General features: G+C 26.1%; 7 protein-coding genes across 7 annotated transcripts; 3 read left to right on the top strand and 4 right to left on the bottom strand. All coding sequences in view use genetic code 12, as the record gives it.

Moving 5' to 3' along the window:
• Positions 1–441: 441 nt before the first annotated feature.
• On the bottom strand, positions 442–1335 carry KGF55_004159 (uncharacterized protein; the record flags this gene model as incomplete). The annotated part of the gene is made up of 1 exon (XM_051759033.1): positions 442–1335. One exon carries the CDS (start codon positions 1333–1335, stop codon positions 442–444), a length of 894 nt encoding a protein of 297 aa, XP_051613168.1.
• A 1907-nt stretch (positions 1336–3242) lies between these two features.
• NRM1 (Nrm1p) lies at positions 3243–4403 on the top strand (the record flags this gene model as incomplete). Its single annotated transcript, XM_051759034.1, has 1 exon — positions 3243–4403. One exon carries the CDS (start codon positions 3243–3245, stop codon positions 4401–4403), a length of 1161 nt encoding a protein of 386 aa, XP_051613169.1.
• A 231-nt stretch (positions 4404–4634) lies between these two features.
• ERG2 (C-8 sterol isomerase) lies at positions 4635–5288 on the bottom strand (the record flags this gene model as incomplete). Its single annotated transcript, XM_051759035.1, has 1 exon — positions 4635–5288. The coding sequence occupies one exon, from the start codon at positions 5286–5288 to the stop codon at positions 4635–4637; it is 654 nt and encodes a 217-aa protein (XP_051613170.1).
• Positions 5289–5405: 117 nt separating this feature from the next.
• On the top strand, positions 5406–6020 carry KGF55_004162 (N-acetylglucosaminyldiphosphodolichol N-acetylglucosaminyltransferase catalytic subunit; the record flags this gene model as incomplete). The annotated part of the gene is made up of 1 exon (XM_051759036.1): positions 5406–6020. One exon carries the CDS (start codon positions 5406–5408, stop codon positions 6018–6020), a length of 615 nt encoding a protein of 204 aa, XP_051613171.1.
• Positions 6021–6623: 603 nt separating this feature from the next.
• On the bottom strand, positions 6624–7526 carry KGF55_004163 (aldo/keto reductase; the record flags this gene model as incomplete). The annotated part of the gene is made up of 1 exon (XM_051759037.1): positions 6624–7526. The coding sequence occupies one exon, from the start codon at positions 7524–7526 to the stop codon at positions 6624–6626; it is 903 nt and encodes a 300-aa protein (XP_051613172.1).
• A 556-nt stretch (positions 7527–8082) lies between these two features.
• Positions 8083–9720, bottom strand: KGF55_004164 (uncharacterized protein; the record flags this gene model as incomplete). The annotated part of the gene is made up of 1 exon (XM_051759038.1): positions 8083–9720. One exon carries the CDS (start codon positions 9718–9720, stop codon positions 8083–8085), a length of 1638 nt encoding a protein of 545 aa, XP_051613173.1.
• A 6073-nt stretch (positions 9721–15793) lies between these two features.
• Positions 15794–17596, top strand: HGC1 (cyclin; the record flags this gene model as incomplete). Its single annotated transcript, XM_051759039.1, has 1 exon — positions 15794–17596. One exon carries the CDS (start codon positions 15794–15796, stop codon positions 17594–17596), a length of 1803 nt encoding a protein of 600 aa, XP_051613174.1.
• Between the last annotated feature and the right edge of the window lie 404 nt (positions 17597–18000).

Raw genomic sequence — 18000 nt, forward strand, 5'->3', positions numbered from 1 at the left:
TTGGATCGAGAAGTCATAATGAAAAATCTCAGCAATACAATGCAATGCTAACAGGTCCCAATTCTTTAGTTTTTTACCACTTGTTCTATCACTTGGTATTTAATAGTTATAAATATGAGTAGGATTTTGTTCACTGATAGTCTTGTCATAAACTCAAAAATAGAATTGATGTTTGATTTAGTTGATTTTTTTAGTATTATATAGCCATATAATTTTAATTTCAATAAATAAGGAAATTATGGATTTTTGGATCAATCTATTTCTGGCTAAATCGCTAGCAGACAATTTGTTAATCCGGACGTAAAAACGTAGTTCATCTCATAGTTGTAGCTGTAATCGATTTCATATTTGCTCATACATGCTGCCTCGTAAACTTACTTGATCAAAATTTATAGTCACTCGACATTAAAAAAGATACGTTTCGTAGTTCTTCCCATATTATCATAAAGCGTCCATTGTATAATCATATTCAATTCCAGGGGTAACACTCGCAATGAATTTTAAAAATATAACCAAATAATGATCAGGTCTTATTCCTTGATCTTCTTCACTATTCGGTTCTTCATCATTAATTGATAAATCCTCTATTGTTTTTTCTTTCTTTTTTAATTGATGTTTCATCAAAACTTTCATAACTGATGAATGTTTACATGGATGTATAGATATAGAAGTTGTATTATGAGCAACAGGTAAATTTTCAATTGTAACTGTTTTATCTTTATAATCTGAATTTATATCTTCATACATTTGATTTGGTAATAATGGAATACCATTTGAATTAAATCCAACCAAATATAATTTTGGAACTCTATAAGAAGTTGAATAAGTTATATATAGATCATATTTTCTTAAATTTGTATTTATATTTGTTTTTATATCTAAATCATCAAAATCTTCATCAAATTCATTTTCTTCGGCATTTTCATCTATAAGTTCATCAATATCATTTATTTCCTTTGTTGTTTCATCTTCCTTTTCTGTCTTTTTGGGTTTCTTTGACTTAATCCATCCATATTCTTCATCATTTGAATTATCTGTGGCATCATGTGGCTCTTCTTCATCTTCCTCTTCATCTTCACCATTATCAAAATATTTATTAGCTCTAACATTACTGGGAACATGTCTTGTTACCAATACTTGTTTATCTTCTGGTAAAAATGATTTTTGTAAATTTTTAGGACAAGAAGACCATGACCAAGTAGGAAATTTATAAACTAAATAATCACCAGCTTTTATAAATTCTTCAGGACTTATTTCTCCTGTTGTTAAGAAATTTGAATTATGATTTATAGGAGTTAAATATTCTCTCAATGATGATAATTTTGATCTTAACATGACTTAGCTGTATCAGTATGGTTGTACACAAATGGTTAGTAATTATTGTAACAAATTAAATGTGACCTTTTTTTGTCTCTTATCTAAATCTTTAATTTTGTTATCAGAAAAGAGCCGCACTTAAGGACTAATATGGAATACACGGAAGAATTAAGCTCAATTCAATACTGGGCTAATTTTATTAAAAACAAATCCATATTATGTAAGGTAGGTTCATTACGGTCAAAAAGAGACAAAGACGAAGTGCAAGTTGTTCTTGTTCTATCATTATAAAAATTTCCGAAATTTCATGGGAAACTATATTCTACGTCATCCTTCACAAAAATTTTGTAGCAAGACTTTTTGTAAGTCTTAAAAAATAGAGGAACCAGCAACATCCGTAACGCAATACAAAACTTGAAACTAACTCGTAAATAATTTATAGACAATCAACAACTATTCAACAAAAATAACAATAGGTTGATTCTACGAGGAATAAAACGAGATCTATTGTATCTAAGTGGGTTAAGGCAAATTACACTCAACATCAAAATATTAAATCAATTTATTTTTAAATCGTATTACTGGAAATGGACTATATTAAAACAATAATTTACTTTAATACGTATGAATCAATTTGATCTCGTAAATTTTGAATCTACAAATATATCAAGATACAATTAGTAAATAAATTAATATGCTGCTATTTTGATACCCTTTTTAAAAGGTTTCATAATAAAGAAATTTGATAGTAAACAGACATTGTCGAATACACTCTTGTCTAATAGATTTAAACATCAATTACGTATTTCTGCATTTTCGAAAGTTGTCTCAATTCAACGTAAAAGATACGTGTTAGTACTAATAATAGTACATTAGCAAAGCAGTCAAAGTTGGAGTAATAAATATCAATAACCAAAATCATTAAATTTATAAATAAACAATAATAAATTAACAATTTAATAATAATAAAGAGATCCAAATATTGGAGATCGAATATATCACAAAATTAATAGGTCACGATTTTCATAGACATTTACGTATATCAAAGCCAATTCAATAACCATGTAGTTGTTGATACTAACTACTACAAGCATTTTCCACTTAGGTGCAATGGCTGACTGAGGACTTCCATACACTAGGGTGTATTTCAATCAGTTTAAAAGGGTTCATCATAAATTGTTTAGAAATTGTAATACAAACAAAATTTTTTGGTGTATTTGTGACATAATTTTGTGTAATGTTTTGTTACGCGTAATAATTGTTGTTTCGTTTCGATTCGTTTTGTTTCGTATTGAAATCTGAAAGGAAAATACGCCAAACAAACTTTAATTTGTATCATGACTGAAAAAGATGAATTGAGTTTCTTCGGCCTAACCAATGCTCCTCGCTTGCAGGAAATTCCCGTTCCTTTAGCGAGAAACAAGTTTATTTTTGGGGTTTTGTAGAGATGAGCCCGTCAATATTTAAATTCGTGTATTTATAGTTGAGTTCAATACAAACTAACAATCACATGGAGTAAATTGGCAAGTCAATTGATTTCCAGATCAGGATCATCTTACCTTCGATGTAGAATATACGGGTAATAAAAGTAGTTGATGCATCTTTTGCATCTTGTTTTGATTTGTTTATTTTTTTTGTTTTGATGAAATCCATTTTTAGTATTTTAAATTTTTCACACAAAGTTGCAAAATGAAAATAATAAAATGTTAATTATAACATCAATTCAAGAATATTTTCAATAAACCCTTGTATATACTTGAAAGTTGTGACTTGTTCATTCACTTAAACTCAAAAGAATTCAATCACATATCATTACATTCAATTTGTTTAGTGAGCAACACACAATTGACTAGATTGCATAAATATAAACACGATATCACACGTAAAATCACGATAATAAAGAAATCAAGTCACGTCAAAAACAAATGTCAATAATAAGTAATAGAGTGGCATTATCAACTATTAGAGATAACCAATTGAATTCATCTAAATCAACAACTCCAAACAAGAACAACCTATTCAAACAAAGACGATATCCTGACATTTTGACGAAATCTTTTTCAATTGAAAAATCTGGAACTTATTATGGTAGTGATTATAGAGATGTTGATGAAACAAAAGCTACTAAATCAGTTAGTTTCAATGATTATGGATATGAATCTACGGAGAAATCACCTACTTTGCATTCAAATTCTTCAAATGATGTTGCAGGATTAGCAGCAACAAAATTAAAATTAAAGCTACAATTAGCACTTTATAAATTGAAACAAAACAAGAAGAAAGTCAATAACAAAAAATCGATTAGTTCTAAAACCATTTTAAGTCCAATCAATTCCAAAAAAAGTACTCCAAACTCATCTCCAAATATTGAATCAATATATCATCAATCTATTTTATCATCCTTACCAACTCCACCAGAACAACCCAAATATTATACCAAATCAATCAATGTCAATTTACAATACAAAAACAAACCAGAAGTCTCCGCTACATCATTATCCAAAGTTGCAAATAATAAATTCAAAAAACAAAATGGTCAACAAAAATTAAAACTTTTTCAAATTAAAAAAGATAGCATATATTATTCAGATAATACCAAAAAATTACCTTTAATACGTAAAAAACAACAAATAGAACCAAGTTTTAAAATGGATTCATTCATTAATAATTTTATTTATCAACCTTCACTTACAACACTTCCATCAATTTCAAATCAAAAAATTAATCTGGAACTTCAATTACCACCAATTAATAAAATTTTAAAAACTCCAATTAAACAAGCTAATTTATCATTTACAAATGCTTCAAGAATACCAACTACTGTGGATGATACAATTGATGATGATCAAGATATGACATTATTACAAAACTCTACTTATCAAAATTCAACCTTACACGATACAACAAAGGATAATGATGAAACAAAACTCCAAGAAGAAGAAGAAGAAGACAGCGAAGACAGTGATGATGAAGATAAAATTGAAAAAACTGTTTTAACATCATCACCTTTTAATAATCATTTAGGAACACCAAATAGTTTCAGTGTGGCCAAATCTTTATTACAATTAGGTGGTCATAGAATGTAAAAGTATTTCAACATAAGTTTTCGAACAACAACACATACGAATCCAAAATCTTTTTAATTCATTTAATGTTAAAGTATTAGTCTATATTTTTAATATTATATAATTTATAAATAATTATTATACATATTACATCGTATCCAAAAATTTCAATTTCTCGCGTTCGTTGTTATTTTTTTTTTTTGCAACTTTTGATAAATTTTAAAACAAAAACAAATTGGTAGCACACAGTACTTAGAATTTTCCATTTAATAAATTTTTAATCATATCTCTTGCGGTATAATAACTTGTTAAATAAAAAGTATGAAAATCTAATGTTGAACTTAAAGTATCTAACAATCCAAATGGTAACATTGCAGGAATCCAACCTTGAGCTAATTCCAAAGCAAAAGATCCACCAGGCATTGCATATTGTTTAACATGACCTTTTGGTAAATGATGTTGATCACCTGGTTTATAAATTTCAGGAGTTAATACTCCTGGATAAGCAGCTCTTTGTTCTCCAGTTAAAATTGTAAAATAATCATCTGCAAAATGAACACCTGTATGACCTTCTGTACCAACTGATGTACCAAAAAATATTAAATATTCAGATATTGAAGCATGTAAAATTGTCATTTGTCCCATTGCTCCTCCTGCATTATTATAAAACCATTCAGTAAAAGTTAAATCATTAATTAATCCTGGATATTGTTTTTGTAATTTAGGAGTTAAATTTATCATTATTTCTGTTGCATTACCTTGAGGAAATTCATTTAATGTTTCTTGTACTAATTGTTGTAGTACTACTTTATCAAATTTATAGTTTGTTGGTAACCATGTGTAGAACAATTGATTGAAGATAAGGTATAAACCTATAGGTATTAAACCAAAGTATAGTAACCTCATGTTTGATTTGGTTGTTGTAGTAGTTGAGGAAAAGTGGATTAAAGTGAAAAAAAAATAGAATCTAAAATTTAAACGAGAGACCGTTTTATCGTATACGATAGTATCTTTCATGGTTCAATGTCAACTTTATTGATAACAACAGGTGCAACAGTCACTTTCACATCATTAATTGAAAAAGTTGTTGATGCTAAATTCATTAATTACCTAATAGAAGCTAACATATCAAGGTTGTATCTTCAGTATGGAAATGAAATCAAAAATTCTAAACATATAAGTAAAATATTTTTTGAATCACAACTAAAAGAATCAAGTATAATTGATCATCTAAACTTGAAAAAGGTTGAAGATACTAAAACCAATGCTATAACATTATCAAATTCAAAAATCGAAATTGTGGCATTCCCATTTTCAACAAATATAGAATCATACATAGAATCATCCACCTTGGTTATTTCTCATGCAGGAACAGGTTCAATTATTGATACGTTAAAATATAAAAAACCATTAATTGTAATTGTTAATAACAAATTAATGGATAATCATCAATTAGAAATAGCTGAAGAATTTGAAAAATTAAATTATTGTTTAAATTTAAATGTTAATGATCTTGTTTCTGAAAAATTTAAAATTCTACTAAGTGATATAATTAATGGGAAAGTACATTTTAATGAGTTTAAAGAGAGTGATGGGTCTATTTTGGAAACTATTATTGCTGAAGAATTACAAGATTGATCAGTTCGAGATCGATGATATCGTCGTGATACAAAGAAGCTTATATAAATCATTTTAATTTGTATGTCAAAGCTTGGAATCAATGGTATTTTGGCCTTTCAGAATTTGAAGTGAAATAGTATTTAATTATTGTATGGAATATCAAATTTTGGAATGTAGCTGCCTTCAATCATGGTACAGCATAGCAAAGGAATTTTTGCTCAATTATACTTAGGGCATGTCGAAATGTAAAAGCTGTCAATTACGAAAGAGCCATATTGAAATGAAATAGTTAATTTTTGGCAGATTCAAGTAAAGCTGTTTATATTAAATATTTGGCATTTCAGAGTGTAATTGCTTCCAATCACACATGTGACAAATCAAAATGAAACTTTTGTCAACTACAGCATAGCATACATATTTTCATTCGTTTATATCGCGAATAACAAAGAATAATCGACTGACTTCAACTTAAAAGTTACTATTAAGCACAATGAAAATAAAATTGAAGGGATAAATTAAAGAAGCATCAATTTAAATAGTTTACATCTTTATTTGGACAAATTTGAAACCATACAAAGACAACTATATACCAAAACTAGATAGTAAGGAATACTCATACATTTAATCATATTTTGAATATTCTTTTGAAAATTGTCTAACTGTTTTTTGTTTACCAATTTTTGTAATTTCTTCTTCATCCTCTTTATCAAGTTCAAAATCAAAAATTTCTAAAATAGCTTTAATTCTATTTTCTTTTGAGGAAGTAGTAATTGGTAAAACATTTTTTTGTAAAACCCATCTTAATAAAATTTGATCTTCAGTTTTATTATATTTTTTACTTAATTTTTCTAAAATTGGATCTAATGGACCTGGTTTACCTTTTGTAATTGGACCTAATGGACCATAACTTTCAACTAATATGGATTGTTTTTGACAATATTCAACAATTCCTGGAGTTTGATCTTGTAAATAAGCACTAAATTCAATTTGATTAACTTGAGGATAATATTTTGGATTTGATTTTATAATATGATCTAAATCTTCAATTTGAAAATTTGAAACTCCTATATTTCTTGCTAATCCTTCATCTCTAAGATGTTCTAATTCTTTCCAAGCTTCACTTAAATTAAAACCATGAGTTTCCTTTTTAATATATGGATAATGTAAAAGGTATAAATCAACATAATCTGTTTGTAATTCTTCTAAATCCGATTTAAATTGATCTTTGATACTAACATGTTTTGCATGTTCGTGGTTCGTATTGTATTTATTAGAAATGAATATGTCTTTTCTATCAACTCCACTTTCTTTCCAAGCTTGGCCAATTTCTATGTTCGTACCATACACACTAGCACCATCAATGAGCTTAAAACCTCCTTCTATTGCAGTCCTGATTAATCCAACTAATTCTTTATTAACTCCACTTTTTGGATCTCTTTTGAAATGTGCAGTACCAACACCATAACCAACTGCTGGAATGGTATTTGCATCTTCTAATTTAAAACTTTTATTGACAAGTGACATTTTTACTCAATTGATGAATGAAATTTGATATGTAATCCTTCACTTTTCTTTTTGGAATTTTGACCCCCTTATAAATTCCACCACAATAACGCTACCAACTCCGGTAGTTTGCTACAATTAAAAAGTGCCACAGCTAAAAAGTTTTGAAATTTTTTAACGCGGGAGCTAATTACATCATTGGTGGATTCTCGAATCAAAAGACTTGAAGTCTTCCATCACATTCCTTCCTATCAGTTACAAAATCACTCTCAATATATTTTTTTTTTTTGAAAATTGTTGGAGTTGATCGCTGAAAATGCTTTGGATCATTTAGTAGAACTGTGTCAATTTTGTATAATCCAGTCAGACGTATGAAAAAATGTAAATCTTGCATTTATGTATTGAATAATAATAAAAAATCAGAAATCCAACTATAATTTGCGTTTCTCGTAATATTTGCGCTCGTGGCGAATGCAAGATAGCAAAAAACTACTTTTTACAGAAATTAAATGCTGTATCAATTCATTATCTATCAATTCTCGAAACTTTTCAACAAGTACAATCTATATACAATGTTTCAATTTGCTAATTGATCTTCTTCTGCTATTGCTTCATTCACGCATTCATCAATTATATCATCCCAATTACTTTTTATAATAACAATTAATTGTGAAATACTAACAAATGCTAAAGCTATAATCATTCCACACCAAAGTCCAATCAATTGTAAATTTTGAATAAATGCTAAATAATAAGCTATTGGTAAAGCAATTAGATAATAACCAATTAAATATAAATAAGCCCCTATTTTTTGTCTACCTTGAGCTCTTAAAAGACCACTTGTTGTACAACATAAAAAATCATTAACTTGATAAATTGCACCAATTATTAAAACTTTACTACTTACTTCAATAACATCGGAATCATTTGAAAAAATTGAACATAAGCTTCGTCTAAATCTAAAAATTAATATAAAATTAAAAATTCCAAATATTAATGAAGTATAAATTGCTGAAATACTTGATTTTTTAGCTGAATTTTTATAAGCTGAACCAATAAATAATGCAACTCTACTTGATGCAACCATTCCTAATGCAGCACTTGCTTGATAAAACCAAACTAATAATGAACTTATAATAGATTGAGAAGCTAAAACAATTTCACCAAATTTTGCAGCTTCAAATGTAATAATTTCAAAAGCTAACCATTCTGCTTCAACCATTAATACACCAGGTATCGATAAATCAATCATTTTTTTCCAATTTATAAAATATATCTTGTTTAATAAATTCTGTTTTGGCCAACATTGATTATTATAAAACAATATATAACCATAAAGTAATATAGCCATAAACCAATTTGTTAAAACTATAGCTAATGAAGCCCCCAAAAATCCAATATTAATTTTACTCCAAACTAAAATATAATTCAACAAGATATTAAAAGGAAAAGCAATAAATAAAATATAAGTTGAAATATGAAATATACCTTGAGATTGTAAAAAATGTTTACCATTTTCAAATAATATAAAACCGGGTAATCCATAACTTAAGACTTTTAAATAATTTGAAGCTAATTTACAAATATCAATTTCATTTTCACCAATAAAAAATATTAATATTTTTTCAACTCCAAAATTCCAGAATATCCAAATTGGTATAAATAATAACATTATAAAATAATTACATCTTATAAAATGAATTCCAACATTATTGAAATCTTTTCTACCATAAGCTTGAGCACATAAAGTATCTAAACAAGTACTTATACCTTGTATTATTGCTATACCACTTATATTTGAAGTCATTGTTGATAAACTTATTGCTGCTAATTCTTTTGAACCTAATTTTCCAACACTTATTACTGATATAACATTTAAAGAATATTGTAAAAAATATGTAATCATTAATGGAATTGAATTTACCACGAGAATTTTAGATTCTTTTAATATAGTTGTTTTTGGTTCATTACTACCATTTTCCATATCATGATCAGATAATATATCATGTATTGAAAAATGATAAGAGTTTGAATTATTTGATGATATCGGATTTAAAGTTTTTGGTGGATGTCTTTGACCTTGTTGTAAAATTTCATTGGGGATTTTATTATCTATCGATGCTATTGATTCTCTTCTTGATTTTACATATGATACTATTTCATCTTCTGTATGTGATGTAGTTGGTGATAATAATGGTGATGTTTCAGATCGCATTATGTATTTTTTCGTAACCTCGTGGGGTTTTAAAATGAATCGAGATTAAGTTAGATTTTGTGTTTGGTGGTGCACTTTGAACGAGTTTTTGTAGATTGATTGAAAACGATCGAATGTTGATGGATTATTGTAATAAATTTGGTCTATCCTTTTCAAATATCGGTTGTAATGTTGAATCAACTCTTCATGTCATTTATTAAGGTTTAAGTTATGAAAGATAAGAAAAATTGATATTTGCAACAGAAGTAAAAATTAAGCGATGTTACATCATTTGGAAAAATTATTATTTTTTCATAAAATATATTAAAGGACTTTGTACAAGTAAAGAGTGGTCATAGGAAGCCTAATACACTTGAATCAAGTTCTTGTCAGTTCTAGCGAGGTTCGATGTTAATTGCATAGAAAGTATTTGATAGCTTTGCCTAGACAAAGTATCTATATTTGAATAGTGGATTAGGTAAAACAAAGCATCTTGTTAGGTATAATATCCTACTAGCATCGAACCAATTGCAATGTGGATGCTCCCAAAGTTTCTTTTTTGTTGAGAAATCACAGACTTTGACATTATTGGAAAATACAGAGGGATAATGAGTCTCACATCCTACCACAGATTTCATTCTTTCAACGATTTTAAAGTGAGTCCTAAGTTATACATGAAATTGAATTGCTTGAGGAAATGAGAACTAAAAGTTCCAGATTTTCAACCTTTTTCAAAAATAAGTATTGATCGAATTAATTGAGCAATTGCCATACTTTCAATTCAACGAAATATTGAAAATGAGTATCAATTTTTCAACGCATTGTAGCAGCATTAAATTTTATAAGCAAACTTGATAATTGAACTATTTGAAACTTGAATGCTAAATTATAATGATTCAAATACGTTGAGGAATTCAACAACTTCTTGAGACTTCCATATGATGGAATTTATTTACGCATTTTTGTTACCGAAGCTTTATTATACAATTGTTTTGGTGTTTGTTTAATGTTTTTGTAGTCACTGATAACGTAAAATCCATTTGTCACAACATTTACAATTGTGTATCATCAAATTCATTTTTCCATTTCGTAAAATCAATTTGTGTAGTTCACTTACCTTTTGAATTGTAAATTGATACTGATAACCCACAAACACGTCTAGTCACCAAATTTTTTTCAATCGCGGGTCCAGTTTTTTTTTATTTTGCTACTACAAACCTCGTCGATCCATCACAATCACGAATTTAAAGGGTCTCTTTCTTTTATGATTATGAGAGTGATCTTGATAAACAATTGTTAAGGTCCAATCTGTTTATTATCATCTTTTCTGAAAAATATTATTATTTTACTCAGTTGAAGTTTGGGCCACTTGATTTAAGCCGGATGAATTTTTCAAAATCATCCGAGAATTATAATAATATATTAATAGAAATATTATTTAATAATTTTCCAATTTTGGTAACTGATTCCAAGCATCATCTAAACAATTTGATTATTGATCTAAACAGTATAGAATTCAACTTCAAATGGTTATATTCCATACAGAATTGAATAAATTGTCAATCATTCGAAAGCCTACTCATAGAGAGTAAGTAGCATTATATTTAAGAATGTATGATGAATTAAATAATTAAACGAAAAATGGAGTTAAGAAAGTTTAAGTTTTTTAATCTTACATTTAATACATCTTACATGTATGTAATGTATATGTTTTGTATAACAGTTTAATAATATTCCCGCTTAAATATTTTTATTTTGTCTATGTCAAATTCCTGATTTTTTTGTGTCTTAGCCTAAGGCTTTTTTTTTGATGATATGTTTATTTACATACCAAGTAATCATATCATTCCATTTGACGAAAAATAATCTTGTGTTGGTCGATTATAATTATGATATGATAGTTTTGATTTAAAGACAACAAACATGATTTGAATTGTTTGTAATTAATCTCAATTAGTTAATTTTTTGTTTTTTCTACCAGTAGATCTATTACTTTGTATCTGTAATAAAGTGTTGATCCTTGCCTTTATCTTTTTTATTTTTTGAAAGATTATACATACTTTAAACTTTGAGGCAACAAGATACCGTTATTTATTTGACATTCCAAGTTCAAACATAAGTAGATAGTAGATCCTTTGGCGGAAGTGTGGGTAGTAGTTGATAGAGCTGGATTGTAGAGTTTGTAGAAAATCTCAGAACTCGTAGAAACGTTTGAATAAATGGCAAGAGTTTGGTTAGGTGGGTCAATAGATTCTCGATTTTTGCAAGTTCGTTAATTGACAAAAAGTATTACGCGAAATTCTAACTGTAAAATGAATAACCGTCAAATGAAGTGTACGTTTTTTAATTTTTTAATTATTCATCAATGATAATACCAAGTCCAAATATTTTGAATATCGAGAATGCAATCAATTAAGGTCATATGATCTATAATTCAAATATCATACTAACATTCATTCCTATCTCTATTTTTGTTTCAAAACGCCGTTTTAATTGTCATTAAACAATAGATATTTAAATTTATAATTCAAAACAAACATATCATATCACAGTTAAAGAATTGGAAGTCCTTGCTGAGACAAAAGGTTTCAAAAATTTAGATGAGAATCAACTGTAATATATATAATTTTTGTTTTGAATTTGACTTATTCTAGAAATTTGAAATATTGATAGATAGGCATGAGTAGATCCTTTTTAAATTTATAATTAGATAATTAGTTATTGTTTTTTTTAAGACAATACAATATTTTTTAATACAATAGTAGGCTTACTACCCACTAGTTTAAACAATAATTAATTTTTGACGAAAATGTATCATAATGTTTTAAAAAAATGTATGTAATTTCTATTTTGTACTTCCTAATTTGCAATATTTTGAAGTTACAGTTACAAAATTAATTTTAAAATAGGTGTTAATTTAAAAAAAATAATTCAAAATAGATTTACGATCTTTATCAAACTTTATTAGTTATTCTAGCCAGTAAAAACTGTAGTAGTAGTAGTAATACTAAGTAGAACTATTAAGCTTTTTAAAAAGTAAAATTGATAGATGATATGTTACAAAATTGTAAATGATACTACAAGCAAAGATACGAGAGATCTAAACTTTTTTTTTCATGAAGTACAAAATACAGCTCGCTTGAGCTTTACTTGTTCAAACTACTGAATGTGATATATATTTTCAAGAATGTATGTGAATAATAACAGCTAACACTATACATTTGAATTATTTAAAGCGTTTTATTGTATGGCTATAAGTAGAATTAAACTAACTCGATTAAGTTAAGTATTAACGCATAACAATAAAACAAATTGAAAAATAAAAAGGTACAAACCAAAATACTATTAAAATAAAATTAGTTAACTCCTACATTACGATTTTAGATTAATTTTTAATACTACAATTTTGACATTCTAGAACAACTAATTTTAAACAATTTTACACAAAACAATTTGTCTTATTTTTTGGTGTCCAGTTGTTTTATTGTTAATTTGACGAGATTTTGTTTGTTAGCCTAATAATAAATTTATGTTAATGTCTCAGATAACTAAATTTTATTTTATTATTCATTTTTCAATTACATTCTCTATAATTATTATTATTCAATTTTCACTCTTTAAGTTGATCTCTAGTTTAATTTGAGTTAGTTCTTGCTCGAATTGATTGAGCTGTTAGTTGAACCGCCTTTATTGAAAATTATAAATCGTCCAATTTACTTGCTAATTTTAAGATTTCCCCTGGTACCTTAAATTAGTACGGTAAAATAATATTACAGGGTGCTGTACCAAGTACTGCATATAAAGATAGAGGAGGAGCTATCAGACATATTTATTAAGGTAGGTGAACCAAACGTATTATAAGTTAAAATCTCGTCTAAATATACAGTCAAGTCGTAAATTTATCCCAAAATATTTTTTTTATTTTCTCTAAATTGCATACTAATTTATCACGACATTTACTATCAATTTATATCTAAATTTAGAACAATTTATCCCAAAATATGCAATTTATTTTTCTCGACCTAAACTATGCGACTCTCATAGTAATATTGGGGATAATTTTTTGTTCAGTACAAATAAAAAATTTTTTCGTGATAAATTAAATTCTCGCTCGAGATAAATTCTTTAGTAGATGTCGTTTAATATTCGTACAAAGAGGTTATAAATTTACGACTTGACTGTATACGTAAGGAGTAGATTAAGCTATGCAATCAATATGTTTCTTGTTTATCTATTGCTTATGATTTTTTATCGATACCATCAGTATATCCAATCGCCGTATCAATGATGAGATAATAAACATTATGGCTTGATTTGAATATCTAATTATTTTGATTGAGAAATACTGGTTTTGTTGTTTATTAATGTAAGACGCGAATTATTTTTGAGTTATGATAAATGATAGTTCTAGCTTAGTTTATTAGTTTATATGGTTATGTTAAATTTTGTTTCAAGACACTAAATTAATCAAGTAATAAACAAGACTTTGGTCTTATAATAATTTTTATATATTATTTGTTCTATTATTTTTTTCATACACTTGTCTCTCAACTTCTGGGGATTTCGGAAATATCAAATTCTACGGACTGGTAAATCAATGAAAATTATTATATTTCACTAAGAAGTCATGAAAAAACTATTCAGGAAGAAACGCTGTTCAATTGCTGGAAACAATCTTGTTATCAATTTTAATTAACCCCTATCAACCACATCTTCAATGGTTTGTAATATCAATTTGAATATCTGATGATATTTAAATCATTAAGGTTTTGTGATAAACTCTTGCAAGTACTCATGAAAAAAAAACCATAACAAATACTATGAATAAATTGCGAGTAATAATTCGTATTATGACTTGTACAACCAATTCGATTTCTTTTGTGTTTCACCCTCATTTTTTTTGAGTGATTGATGACATGACGAAGAGTATGTAATATTCAACAAATTATAATAATATATTTTGGTTGTTAATTGATGTTTTGGTAGTATGAAACATTGACTTCATTAATATTATATTTCAGAAGAAAAAAATAAAATTATTTTTAAAAGTTTCTTTCTTTTTAAAATGTTTCTAGATAAGGAAATATCAAGTATAAACTTTAATAATGTTCTGAGCGGTGATGAAGACCACTTGTTTATTTGATATGTGTCCTTTTTGTTTATATCGAACCTCTTGATACTTAGTTCTAACCACTACGATAAACAGTTGTCCCCTTTTTCAAAATGGTTGTTTTAGACACTAGACTGTTTATTTTTATTTTAGTAAAAGTAACACAATAAGATTGTTATGTATATTAACTTAAAACATAAACACACTAAAAAAAAAATATAATTTATCGTTTAATCAATAAATGGTACAAAATGAATACAATACAATAAATAAATTACATGTAATAATAATTCAATAATCGTCAATCTTTTGAATATTTAATTTAGTAGACTATTGTAATAAAGTTAATTATCGGTAATATTTAAAACCCTGGTTTATTATTGTTCACTTTTGTAGTACTTTGTAATATTAATTTTTATAATTTTTCAATAACTTTACATATTAAAAATTAAATAGGTCTCGTTAATCTTTTTGGAACTTAAATTACACTATTCAATTATATAAATATAATTGAAAAAGTTCACAAATTTTAACTTTTTATTTTTATAATTTATATATCCATATTATTTATCATAAAGTTTTTTTTTTCAAACTTTGATAACTTTAGGATTTAATCCATATTTGGTATAAATATCAATTGATATAATTAGATCTTTGGGATTAAGAAAAATACAAAAAGTCTAATATCATAAGTTATCATAATTTAAAGTTAACTTAATTCCATTTCTTTCCAAAATAAAAAGTTTAAAAGTTTATTCATTCATTTATTTCATTCAATTTGTTTTTCCAATTTCGTTCAAATTACTTGATTTGTTCATTGATCAAGCCCTTTCCTTCTTTAATTCATTTCATTTCATTTTTAACTTTCATTTTATATAAATAATTTTTGCATTTATTAAATATCAGCATTCATTCTTCAAAATTTTAATTTTAAAAAAGTTTCATTATCATTAGTTCATTCTCATTTAAAACATTATCATCATCATGTTAAGTCCAAAATCAATTTCACAAATTCATAATCAACAAACTTTTATAAAGAATAGTGGTGCCAATAATAATAATTCTAATTCCCACTCAAAAAATTCAGAATTTAAACAATTAAATTATTCTTTTCAATTATATAAATCAGAATGTAAAATTCATCAACAAACTATTCATGAATATGAAAATGAAATTTATAATAATTTAATAAATTCAATGAATGTTAATAAACCAAATTTACAATTATATAAACAACAACCATATTTAACATTTAATATAAGATTAAAATTAATTGATTTTTTATTAAAAATGTCACAAAGATTAAAAATTTTACCATTTGTATATTTTAAATCAATAAAATTATTTGATAAATATTGTTCCAAAAGGATTGTATTATTAGATCAACTGCAGCTAATTATTACTACTTGTTTATGGATTGTTTCTAAATTAATTGGTGGAAATAATCATTTTATAAATTTAAATAACATTGGTGGTGGTAATAAGAATTATAAAATTATAAATGATTTAGGTTATGGATCAGGTGGTAAATTTTTAGGACCAACTGAAAGATTTAGATTACCAAAATTATTTGAATTAATAAAATTATGTGGTAATAAATGTAATTATGATATAAATATGTTTAAACAAATGGAATTACATATTTTAAATACTTTAGAATGGAATTTAAATGATCCAAGTATAGAAGAATTTTTAATAAATAGTGAAGAATTTAATATCTTGGGATATAATTTTTCTGATGTTAATGATATTGAAATGAAACAAAATAATATTTTTAAAATTAAAGAATATTTAAGTTATGTTAGTTTATATTCAAATGAATTAATTGATGTTAATATTATTGAATTAAGTCAAGTTATAATGGATTTAATTAATGAAATTCATTTACCAAGTTTAAATCATAATACCACCAATTCATGTAACAACAAGTTGAATATAAAAATGGATTTTCAAAATTATAAATTTATTAAAAAAAATTTAATAAAATCAATTTTAAAAAGTTCTGATTTTATTTTAAAATATTTTGATTCTTTTGGTCCTCAATATATTTATCAACAAATTAATAATCAATATAATTTAAATATTTCATCATCATTATCATATGATTTAAATGGGTTGGAACATACAAATAGATCTTCTTCATTATCATCATCGTTATCATCAACTACTTCATCATCTTCAGCAACCACATACAAGTCAGCAACAAAATCCTCATTACCTAATATTGAATCAATTACTCCTCCAACTCCATATATTGTATCTCAATTACCTCAACAAGTTAAAAAATTTAAAAAATTCCCACTTTCAATAGATACAAATTGTGCTGTAGCTCCTCAAATACAACAACAACCAGTACCTTTTCATCAACACCAACATCAACATACACAACATCAACAGCAAACACAACAACATACACCATTATCTTATAAATCAAGTCCAATTCCACCTCAACCAAATTATAAATTTATAACTCAACAAAATAATAATTCATCATTATCATTAAATCAAAATCCAAATTCAAATCCATCATCTTCTACATCAACATCATCAAATTCTTCAAATAATTCACCATATGATATAAAATCAATAAAATCTTCATCACAATCTTCAATTTATTCAATTGATTATAAATTTTTACAACAACAACAAAATAATACTCCAATTAGTGAAAATCAAAGTCCAATATTTGCAAATTTAAATAATAAAAAAAATTTATTTAATGACGCTAATCATAATCATAATCATAATGGTGGTAACAATACTAATCAATTTATTACTTCTCATTAGTTCTGGTTGAAGTGTTGTTTCATTAAAATTATTTACAACCAATATTTAATTTTGGTTGCAAAAATAAATTCGTTTTTTAATAACGTGTGATTTACAAAAAGTTTTTAATTCTTTTAATTTTTATTATGTGCATTTCAATATTTTACATACTTTTAATTCTTTTGTTTATAATTCTTATACATATATAATCTTATAATAACATAGTGCATTTCATTGATTACATCCATACAGACAAACACATCTCTAATGATCGACTTCATGAAATCTATTCTATTGTAACTGTTCTTATTGATGTCAATACCGGTAGAGAGAATAGCATAGCCATATTTACCATTTTTTCTTAGTAAGAGTGTTAGTGTCACAAAAATCAAATAATAACACTTGGTAGTGACACTCAAGAATAA

The sequence above is a fragment of the Candida pseudojiufengensis genome (genome assembly GCF_024610245.1).
Source record: "Candida pseudojiufengensis strain CBS 10847 chromosome Unknown scaffold16, whole genome shotgun sequence".
Lineage (NCBI taxonomy): Eukaryota > Fungi > Ascomycota > Pichiomycetes > Serinales > Debaryomycetaceae > Lodderomyces > Lodderomyces pseudojiufengensis.